This window comes from Notamacropus eugenii, chromosome 1, assembly GCF_028372415.1.
Source record: "Notamacropus eugenii isolate mMacEug1 chromosome 1, mMacEug1.pri_v2, whole genome shotgun sequence".
NCBI lineage: Eukaryota > Metazoa > Chordata > Mammalia > Diprotodontia > Macropodidae > Notamacropus > Notamacropus eugenii.
The window spans coordinates 169,272,523-169,284,252 of NC_092872.1; the positions used below are offsets into that span (position 1 = coordinate 169,272,523).

An 11,730-nucleotide genomic window follows, 5' to 3' on the forward strand; every position below is an offset into this window, starting at 1 on the left:
CTAAAACCTGTGTTCTGTCCACTATCCTAAGCTGCTTCTAAGAAAGATGTAGGGAGAGGATGCGGAAGAGGACTGGAGAGAGCCAGAGTGGGAGGGGCCTGACCACTCTAAAGTAGACCGGTCTTGACAGGCACTGAAAAAGGCTATTCTCCATCACACTTCAGAACACACACACACACACACACACACACACACACACACACACACACACACACACACACCAGCATCTCTGCCATTCATCCCTAAAGCACATATTCCTTTCCTCAACACACTATCCCCTTCTGCTTATGGGAGCATTCTACACTAATGGGCCCCCAGAAATACTTGGATTTTCATGAAAAGCCTAAAAATGTAAGTAATTGGGGGAGAGGGTGGGTTCCATTTGGAATCCTGATATTCCAGAGGTAGCCCCTAGCTGCCAGCTGGTTTGCAGTCCTGCATTCTTTCCACAACCACTTTCCACAAGTTACTTGGTTGGGAAATTCTTTGCTTCCCCCACAGTATTCCCATTAAGTCTCAGGAGCCACAGTCAGACAACAGCCTTGCGGTGGTTATTTGTAAAGCTTTTCCCAGGTCTTTGCATCTTCAGTGTCTGTAGGAAACACAGTGCCATGAAAAAATAGGGACTGAATAAATGTTAGTTGGTGCTGTCCGTGCTAGGAGCAAGCATGGTGTAATGAAAAAAGGGATGGACTTGGAATCAGAAAAAAGTGGTTCAAATCATGCCGCATACGTTAACCACTGCTCCTAAGTCAAACATTTCTTTTAGTCTCAATTTTCCCAAGTTTTTAATAATAGCCCCCACTTCTGGGGAGTGGGGTGGGGGCTTGAATGAGATATAACATATGTAAAGGCAAAGGTTGAAAGGAAGGATTTTCCTCACCAGCTATTCATGGATCCAAGGGAAAACAACCCCCCAAAAAGGTCTGAGGAAAACCAGTCAGTGTCCTGGAACTGCAGGGACCTGAGCTCATCCAGTCTTTTACAGATCAATCAATCAACAAGTGATTATTAAATGCCTATTATGTTCCCGGCTCTGGGGATCCCAGGACAAAAGCAAAATACCTGGGTATCTCAGGTGCTGTTCTTTTTATATCCTTTACAGGATCTAAATGTTCATTTAACGGCATCTTCTGTTCATTTAAAAAAAAAATCTCTTCAAGCAGATCACATTTTGACAGGGGGACAACAAGTCCACATGTAGATGTACATAAAACATATACAAAGCGGATAAAATATGAGTTGGGAGTAAGAAGGGTGGATGTGGGGAAGATACTGGCAGATGGAGAACCAGGAAAAGCCTCCTGCAGAAGATAATCCTTGAACTGACACTTAAAGCCTGAGAAAGGGAAGAAAAAGGACACTTGTACAAAGAAAATTTAAAATTGTATTTGAAATAAAATTTGAATTTGTATATTCAATACAAATTGAATTTGTATTTCCTTTTCCAGAAGAGGAAAAAGAAGATTGAATGCAGTTAGGTTTCATAGCGGGTGGCATTCTGGACCTGGAGTCAAGAAGACCTGAGTTCAAATTTGACCTCAAACACTAGCTGTGTGACCCTAAGCAAGTTGCTTGATTTCTGCTGCTTCAATTTCTTTGACTGTAAAATGAGGGCCATAATAGCACTATCTAATTTTGGAATTGTTGTGAGAATTGAATGAGATAATATTTGTACAATGCTTGGCACAGTGCCTGACGCATAGTAGGCGTTTAATAAATGCTTGTTCCTTATACTCCAAAGAACGATCTGAAGTAGCCCCAGAAGGTATGAGCTGAGAGATCATCCAGAAAGGGACAGAGGACAAAAAAGAAAAATAGCAGCAGTCAGTCTTTCCCTGTTCAGGATTTGTCAACTCAATAGGTTCATCATCTTCCTAGGGCATGTAACCAAGACATAACAAAGAACCACCTGAGATTTATAAAAGAGATGCAGCCACCAACTTCTGGTGATTTATGTGGCCACAAATAACACTTCCTGAAAGAACCTCAAAACTGTTGTCAATGATTAAAAAGTCTTGGGCAAAAAGCTGAAGACCAAGAGGGCACACACAGACTGTGCTTTTTCACCACTGTCAATTGAAGGCAAGGAGAGAGAAGAGGAAAATTCATTTAGGAAGTGAATAGTTGGCGAGGAAGGTGCCGTCTGAGAATGAGGTTTGGATTTCTGCCTCACAGCTTACAATACAGAATTGAAAGATGCTTGACCAGAGGTGACCATGATTTGTTGTTATTGTTGCTTTATTTTAACCAGTGGTACTGTGTGACATCCTATATGATGGAACTGATTACAGCAAAAGTTCATGGATACAAATAAAAGAGTAGTCTCTCCCTTGTTCTGTCACCCCAGGGTACCCTCTTCAGAGGGCTTGGCAGATGGGAGCAATGATGCTCAGAAATCAAACCAGTTAAAGTCCAAGCTTCTAAGACATGCAGTCTCTCAATGCATGTGGTGCATACCCAAAGACACATAGATACACAGACACAGAAGCTTTTTTTGTGATGGGAAAAATAAAAAATGGAAACTAGGGGAATAACCATCAATTGGAGCATTGAGGAATAAATTTTGGCACGTGAATGTAATGGAATATGACTGTGCTATAAGAAATGAGGAAAAGATGATTTCAAGGAGACATGGAAATACATGTATGAATTGATGCAAAGAGAAGTGAGCAGAGCCAGAGGAACAATTTATACTATAACATCAAAATAATCAAACAGTTTTGAAGACTTACATGAACTGATGAAGAACGAAATGTGCAGAACCAGGAGAACAATTTGTCCAATAGCAGGAACACCCTAGCAACAAATCACTTTGAAAGCTATAAGAATTTTGATCACCATAGTGACCATCCATGATTCCAAGGGACCAATAATGAAGCATACTAATTCACCTCTTCACAGAGAGATGATGGACTCAGGAGGCAGATTGATACAGTTATATTTTGGACATAACCAGTGAAGGAATTTCTTTTACTTGACTATGCATATTTGTTAAAAGGATTTTTTCCCAATGGAGTGGTAAGAAAAGATAGATTTCTGTTCATTTAAAAATTATTTAGGTACTGTAAAGGATATGATAAGAATAGTACCTGAGATACCCAGAAATTGCCAGGACATAAAATCCCCCAAAAAAAGATCCAGAAGAAAAATCCACAGCCTCACGTGATACTCAGATACCCAAAGTTTAGGTAACAAACAAGACGAACTAGATGGGGCAAGTTTGAAGTATTTATCCCTGAGACTTGGTCAAATGAAACACATGAGGTGCAAGGTTGCATTGTATATTAAGTAAGTATACTTGTGAGGAAATCCAAGAATTATTGAAGGGACAGCATGAAGGAGAATATTTGGATGAAAGTCAATGAAGGGAAAAACAGAAGAATTTCCCTTCATTCAAGTACTCTACTGACCACCTGGAGAGAAAGAGAGAATAGAAGAGAAGACTGATCCAGAGACATGGTACATCAGTGATAGGAGACTATTGGATATTTTTAAGTGGATGTACCATAGACAATAGGGAGAAGTTGCTCCATTCTTGTGTTGTTTTTATGTTCTCTCCAAAGAAGAATGACCTGGGAAGGACAGAACAGAAATAACTAATAGGGAATGGATTTCCAAGATAAACAGGGAGAGAGCATGCTAAAGTAGATGTAATGGCTCAGTCATTGTCAGTCTTCTTCAAAAGATTATAGAAAACAGGAGCACTGCAAAGTTGGAAAAGTCTAAATATCCCAATTTAAAAAAAAAGGAAGAGAACAGAGTTTCCAATTAATTATATACTATGTGACTTCAATTCCAGGGAAATTTCTAGAATGCATTATTAAAGAGACAGTTGGCAAACATCTAGAAAAGAAACATGATGACAAAGAGTCAATTCACTAATAACAACTCATTTCTTTATTCATAGCCCAATTTCCTCCCCTTCTGGGGGAGAGACGAGATTATTAAACTAGTTAATGAGGAAAATGCTGAGAATACAGTTTTACCTGGATTTGAGCAAACTATTTTTATACTGTTGAAAGTTCATCTTCAGGAGAACATAATTGACTCCATTTTGTCCTATATTTGCTATTTTTTCTTTCTATTGTGATGCCTCTTTGATAGATATTGAATGCTTCCCACAATACCACCCTTCCTCCAAATAACTTTATAACTAACTACGAGAACAACAAACTCAGAGGATCTCAATAGTTCAAGAAAATCAATCCCCTTCCTTCTCTTTACCCTATCTAATAAAATCCTTAATGGGCCCTTAACAAATGCTTATTGACTGACTGGCTGATTCACTAAAAAAAGGCAGTGTTTTTTTTTGTTCTGATATAAATGACTTTGCTGGCAAGGGACACATTCTTTCCTTTGTAACAAAGTACAGGTATCCTCTTTTGTTGTAGTGTTTTATCTTGTCTACATGTTTTACTTTCACTTACCAAAACTACTTTATAAGAAACTTTCTCTCACGTAGCTCAGTAGGAGAGAAAAACATACACACACAAACATATATATGTATATTTACATCTATACATACATAAACATATATACATCTATAAGATAGATCTACATATGTAGATATATAGATATGTACACACACATTTATTTGTTTCTCATTTTTTATAGCACAATAGTATTCCGTTATATTCATATACCACAGTTGGTTCAGCCATTCCCCAATTGATGGTGTGTGTGTGTGTGTGTGTGTGTGTGTGTGTGTGTGTGCGAGTATGATGCAATGTATGAAAACACACATACACACATATACATATCACCTGCAGAATAATAAGATACAGATGTCCATCCCCTACTGAAGGTGTGTGTGTCACAGTCTTGAGTGACAACCTCATTTTTCCTGTCTGTCTGAATCCTGTGTTGACTTATTCAGGCAGAAGCTAATGAGTACCCTAAAAACTCTCATAATTATTTTTCATACTATTCTTATGGACAAGATGGAGAAATATGGATTACAGAAGAACACAATCAGATTCTTTCAGAACTGGTTGAATGACCAGTTTCAAAGACCAGTTTAATGGTTCAGAGTCAATGTAGTAGGAGTGAAATACCTCAAGGATCTATGTCTGGCCCTATGCTATTTAACATTTTATCAATTTAATTCAATATGAACATTTATTAAACACCTACTATGTTCCAGGCACTGTTCTAAGCACCGAGGATAACAGATAAGAAAAAGAAAGACTTCAAGGAGTTTATAATCTAATGGGAGAAGACAATGAAAAAGGAAACTGAAAAGGGGTGGGGCTGCCAAGGGGTACCTGGTACTAGGGCACGATGTTCCATGGAGTGGAAACCAAGCAGAGCCACTGATGAAAAATGTAGAGTTTTTCTGCAAACTACTGAGCTATTTATAAAGGAAGGCTTTGGGCAGAGTTACTTGCTCCACCCTCGATGTTGAGCATCAAAAACTGTGTTAATCTGCATGGTTATGAGGTTTCAGGTGACCTGCTTATCCTGGAAGAGGCATGATGTTCTGTAGAGTAGAAACTATGCAGAGCTGCTAAAGGAAAATGGAGAGTCATTATGCAATTACTTGCATAATAGCATCCATGGTATGTTCATCATATATGCAGATGATCCAAAGCTGGGAGGAACAGCTAACATCCTAGATGACAGAATCAGGATACAAAAGGATCTTGTCAGGCTGGAATATTGGGCTGAACCTGGCAAGAAGAAATAAACTAAAAATAAATAAATAAATTTTAAAAAATAAAAATAAAAAAAAGAGGAGAGGGAGAAGAAGCATGTTCAGTGCACTGTTCTGTAATGACCACAGAAAAAGGGTACCTCCTTAGGAGGTAACAGCAAATACCAACACCTCCCCCAAAATTTCTTTTCATAAACCACATGGACCACATAGATAGCTGTTTTGGGTTGGGGCAAGTAAAAAGGTAATGAGTCCAGGTTTTAGGGTCCAGGACAGCTGCTGGGATGCTTGGGTCCCCAGGTTATCCCTGGAGGGACAGAGCATACTGTGTGTCTGTCTGGCTCCATCTTTATATATAGCTTACAGTGAGCAACATGCTATTTAACTGAAAATCAAGAGCTGAATTACAGGAAAAGAAGTCACAAAGAGGTGGGGAGTCGAGAAAAGGAAAGGGATAGTCCTGACTATTTGCCTCAGTGAGGGTAGATAAGTAGATGTTATATCTAGGTGGTATGTGTGTGTGTGTATGTATGTATGTATGTATGTGTGTATGTATGTATGTATGTATGTATAAAACCTCAGTCCTTTAATAAGCCTCTTTGGTCTTCCCCACTAGCTGCTTCTCAGGATGCTGGTCAGATGTGAGCACCATGTTCCTCTCCACTCCCAAGTGTATATGGAGAAATATGAATTATGAAATAACACAATCAGATCCTTTCAGAACTGGTTGGATGACCAGTCTCAAAGAGTAGTTCAGTGGTTTGATGTCAATGTAGTAGGAGGTTTCCAGTGAAATACCTCAAGGATCTTCCTCTCCCCTTCCACTATCTTACCCCTCAAACATAGGACCCTAGGGCTAGTGCCAATCCTGTGAACCTTCAAGATGGCTTTGCCCACTGTCCCCTCTCTTCCCTGGTGCCCCTCCCCTAACTGACTTCGGCATTTTTAAGACTACAGATTATAAGCACCATGGGGGTGGTGGGAGGTCCTGGTGCGCAAGTCTGCCCACCCTAGGTGTATACTTGCTAGGTGTCTTCTGCACGGTGCTGTGCCCTCTGTGTACATACTCTGAAGGAGTCTTACTTAACATTAAGTGCTCTGTATGTGTCCTCTCCTTCTTTTCTGTTCACTTTTCCCCCCTCCCCGAAATGGTATGACCCATGTTGATTACCTGTGTCCAGTCCAGGAAGGGAGTCTGCATTTCAGTCTCTTCAGCAGCCTAGGCAGAAGGGCAAGGTTGGCTCTCCCGATGGTCCTCCGGTTCCCCTTGCGCCGAAGTGCCAGCTTTACCCTGGAGTGCAAGACTTTGTTTGAGACACCTGACCCTACCATTCTTACCATGGAAGCCAATGTGTTGGTGATGGGAGCAGAAAACGTTGGGAAGTCAGGTGAGAACCCCCATCCTAGTACATAAGTCTAGATCCTTATGCTTCTGCCATACCAGGAAAGGTTATTAGGGGCAGAACATGGGAAGGATAAGGCTGATGGAGTGCCTTTGGTATTGGGTAAGATTAACCTGTTGACAAGTTGACTATCTGTCTGGTACCCCTGGCAGAGAAGTGTAACACAGCACTTACCTGGAGCAGTTAAGCCTTGGTTACTGCCAACGTGTCCAAACCAGAGCTCAATCATTGATAGTCCCTTGGACCAGTGTTCAGCCAAGACCCAACAGGTGCCCTTCTGTGAGCAAGACCTAGGTATACAGGCAACTCTGGCAGTGTTTAAGATCAGAGTGAACTAGGGTCATCTACACAATATGAGTATTACATTCTCCCAAGACTGACTTCTCTCCTTGACCAGGGATCTTCCCTCTGTTTCCCTTTGCCTTGCAGCTCTGACTGTTCGTTTCCTGACCCGACGATTCATTGGAGAATACGGGGACCTCGGTGAGTCCTGACCTGGTTGTTACTGGGCAGAGATGTTGCTGACTGTTTCCTCCATGTTCAGGGCAGAAAATATGGCCCACTTAACAAAATGGGAGTTGTTGGTTAATTGGATGAGGAAGTAACAGAAAAGATAATTGGCACAGCCTCCGGTGTCCAGCCCTAATTATGATCCTCCTGGGGACCAGGCTGCTAATGAGACTGATGAGGCTCTCATCATGCTCAGAGGCCTTTTGTCACCTTCCCTCTAGGAGCTCAGGAAGCCCCCTCCAAGTTCTATACACCCTCTGGAAACTTCCATCTCTCCTTCAGCTCCCAGCTCTTCTCTAACCATGGCTTCTTCATGGTTAGAATTCTCTCATTTATTTTTCTTGACTGGCAGGTACACCAGATGTACAGCACTTGAGTTTTGCTTTTTTCCATCACCACAGCCCAAGTGCTCAACACTTCCATAAGCACATAAACCTTCTCTTATCTCAGTGGATGTCAGCATGCTCAGTCCTCCTTGACGGTCCTGCTCTCCCTTGTCCCACCTGTACTGACTCTACACTAATCAGATGACCAGTCCCATCAGCCTGTTTGAGCCATTCCTTTGGGTCACTTATCCCACTTGTCTGGAGGAATCTATGTTTGGAGGATCTATTCCCCAGTAGGTTAGTGACCAATCCCAGGCCAGTGTTATAAAGACTTCCTTGACATGGAGGTAGGGAGGGGAGAAGAAAGAGGCATGAGTGTAAGGTAATGAGATTGGTCAGCATAACTGATATATTCAAATGAATGTTATCTCCCTTAGAATCATCCTCTAGAGAGGAAAGCTATGGACTCCTCCCAGCAGTACAGTTACTAAACATTTTGGGAGGCTCCAGAACAAATTCAGGAACCTTAGATATCCCCTTACTTTATGGACATACTTTGGTTTGGCTTTGCTGGCTGATTATCACCTTATTCAGGCTCCAAATGACTTTTGGCTGTTTCCAAAACTAAAATCCTCTCAAAGAATCTTTAAAGATTAATTCACCACTACTGATGCCAGAAGATTATTTTTGCAACTCTGAACAGAACACTATACAAAATGAATTTATTAAATACCTGCTATATGCTAGGTCATATATACTGGTCAGTAGGGGTATAAATTAAGAAATGAGTAGTTCCCACTGGAGACAATAAAAATGCTGTGTTGTAAAGACAGTGTTGTTTCCTCTGAACCTACAATGTCCAACTCTTGTGTTCTCTCCTTTCCAACCTTGATGTCATGACAGAACTGGAGATAACTTGGAATCTGTGTAGAAGGGATAAGAAGGAAAAGGGCTTAATTGGAGAAGCTTTCCAAAATTGAAAAGCAATAATTTCATTTTGTTCTCTGGCACAGAATCAATCTACAGCCGAAGCCTGGATGTAGAGGGCAGGAAAATTCTCTTCCACATCTGGGACTTCCCCAGTTCCCATGTGAGTATAATCTCACAAGTAAGAATCAACATTTCCTTGGTCAAATGAGAAGCCAACAGAGGTTTCATCTTAGGTCCTAGGGGACAAGAGAGTGACAGCACCAGACAGGCCTGTTGTATCTTCCACATACAGCAATCTCTTAAGCCTAGAGCTCTTACCTAGGACACTGAGTCAAGAAGACCTTGGGTTCAAATATTCTTTCTGACACTTGCTAGCTCAGTAACCATGGGTCGATCACTCAGCCTCTTTAAGGATGTTTCCCCTTCTCTAAAGTGGAAATAATGGCATTTTGTAGTATCTATTTCATAAAGTAGTCATGAGGCTCAAATGAGAAAACCTGTGTAAAGTGCTTGACAAACTTTTAAGCACTTGAAAATGTCAGTTCTTGTTCCATGATACCCCCTGCCCCAGCAGACAACTCAGTCATGCCTCATGAGGAGCCATGTGGTTTCTATGGGAAGGTTCTCGTGAGGGCTGTTGGTTTCTGTGACATGCACATCAGAGCAGGTTCTCTCCCCAGACATTGACTTTGAGTCCACGTGAGGTGATGTTTTAGTCCCAGTCTCTGATACTAACTCGTTGTGTGACCTTGGACAAGACATCTTCTTAGGCTTTAGATTTCCCACCTGTAAAATGAGAAGCTAAGATTAGATGACCTTAAAGGTTCTCTCCAGCCCTAGTATTCTCTGATTAGAGGGCATCCGAGGTTCCTTTCTACTCTCAAATTCTGTCAATCCACAAGCATTCATTAAGCCTTTACAATGTTCCAGGCCCTGTGCTAAGCACTGGGGATGTAAAGAAAGGGAAAAACAAGGTCCTTGACTTCAAAGTCATAATCACCATAACGGGGGAAACAACATGCCAATAATTCTGTGTATCATATAACTACGTACAAGATAAACAAGTTGTAAATAGGAGGCAATTGCGAAGAAAAGGCCTGTGCCATAGAGGGGAAATAAGGAGAAAGGGGCACTAGTGGGGGACTCTTCCAGAACCTTCTGTAACCTGGGCCTTGGGAACAAAATATCTTGGGAGAGGGGAGGGTGTTTATCAGGATGCAGATTGATATTCTTAGTTCCCTAGTTTCGGCGTTGTTTCCCAGTATATCGTGAAAACCAAAGAGCTCGGGAAGTTGTTTGGTGGTTTCAGTCTGTCCAATTTTATGAACTCATTTGGGGTTTTTTTTGGCAAAGATAGTGGAATAGTTTGCCATTTCCAGATGAGGAAACTGAGGCAAAGAGTAAAAGTGATGTGGCCAGGGTCATACAGCTAGCATCTGAGATCAGATTTGAATGCATGAAGATGAGTCTTCCTGGTTCCAAGCCCAGTGCTGTATCCACTGCATCACCTAGCTGCCCCAAGTAGGGTTGAGACAAGATGAATTACCAGGAAAGAAGAGGTTACAAACACCTACCCACCCTTGGCCAGTGTCTCAGGAATGAGGAAGGAACTATAGCATCTAAGACTTCTCTAGATCCACAGATTCACCTTAGTGGTTCTTTACCCTTGATGCTCAACCTCAACTTCTCTCCCTCCTCAGGGCGACCAGCACTCCACAGAAGAGAAGAGGATCCAGTGGGCAGATGGCTTCGTCTTGGTCTATAGCATCTGTGATAGGGCCAGTTTCCACATCCTTCCCACCAAAGTGCAGTTCATTAAGGTGGCCAAGGAGGGCCAGAGCCCTGAGAAGGTGCCTATTGTCATTGTGGGCAATAAGAGGGACCTAGGCCACCACCGGGCAGTTTCCATTGAGGAAGGGCGGCTTCTGGCTCTCACCCTGAACTGTGACTTCTACGAAGTGTCAGCAGCTGAGGCCTCTCATGGAGCCCTTATGGTGTTCCAGGGGCTAGCCCAGCACTTTTGGCAGGCTCAATTGCCACCCCGAAGAGGTACTGGGATCCGAGGCATTGTTAAGAGTATGTCAGCAGTATTTGCTCGAAAGAGAACAGATTCCTTCTAAGCTGGTTCACCCAGCATCAGTTTCCCTCCTAGTAAGTTATGTTAGTCAGTCATACCTTTATTGAGCTCCTACTATGTATAGAGCACTGTCTGGGACTGGGATAAGGGAGTAGGAAAGAAATAGAGTACTCCTTCCCAGATCTCAATAAGCTTTTAATTCGTGTGCCCAGTGACCACTCCACCACCTTCAGCTACCATCTCTAGGGAGTCTACATTCTCCCAGATTAATATGTCATCATTCCAACCAAGATAGTACTGGCTTCCAGATTAACTGAGGCTGTTATGAAGCCCATGGGCCATCCTCTGTAGGCATGGTCCCATTTTCCTGAACTTTAGCAAAGACTAATTTGTGAGATGTGGCACTTCAGTGGTTCTTACCTATCTGAGGACTTCCATATTTGAGGGATCCTTTGTAGTCTAGTAACTCTGGTCTCAGCTACTCAATATGACTGTCCCTGAAGTCAAGGGCAATGTGGCGTAATGGAATTAGAAGTGAATTTGCAACTGACCTTAAATCCTGGCTATGCTTCTCTGACCTTGGGAAAGGCATCTTCTGGGCCTTAGTTTCCACTTTTCTCAAATGAGGGGATGGGATCTGACAATCACTAACATCCCTTCTAGTTCTGATAGAGGTTTGTAAGCCCCAGAGGATGGATCTTTGTGAAGCTGTGCTTTGTGATTGTAGAATAAATCCCCTTTGATGGAGACTTTCTCATTGTCCATAATGACTTGGGGAGGAAAGGGACAACACTTACCGGTCAGAGCTCATAAGTCCCTAGTATAGCA

General features: G+C 42.0%; 1 protein-coding gene across 1 annotated transcript; it reads left to right on the top strand.

Annotated features, from left to right (window-relative positions):
• Positions 1-125: 125 nt before the first annotated feature.
• Positions 126-11,649, top strand: LOC140510079 (ras-related and estrogen-regulated growth inhibitor-like protein). Its single transcript, XM_072618405.1, has 5 exons — positions 126-351; positions 6,838-7,044; positions 7,489-7,542; positions 8,909-8,985; positions 10,526-11,649. The coding sequence occupies exons 2-5, from the start codon at positions 6,906-6,908 to the stop codon at positions 10,943-10,945; spliced, it is 690 nt and encodes a 229-aa protein (XP_072474506.1). The 5' UTR covers positions 126-351; positions 6,838-6,905; the 3' UTR covers positions 10,946-11,649.
• The last annotated feature ends 81 nt before the right edge of the window (positions 11,650-11,730 follow it).

What these genes read in the sequence shown, in the direction of transcription:
- LOC140510079 (XM_072618405.1), top strand. Translation starts at nt 6,906, where the DNA reads ATGGTCCTCCGGTTCCCCTTGCGCCGAAGTGCCAGCTTTACCCTGGAG. An exon ending in AGAAAACGTTGGGAAGTCAG is followed by an intron (nt 7,045 to 7,488) that starts GTGAGAACCCCC and finishes TTTGCCTTGCAG; the next exon opens with CTCTGACTGTTCGTTTCCTG. An exon ending in TGGAGAATACGGGGACCTCG is followed by an intron (nt 7,543 to 8,908) that starts GTGAGTCCTGAC and finishes TCTCTGGCACAG; the next exon opens with AATCAATCTACAGCCGAAGC.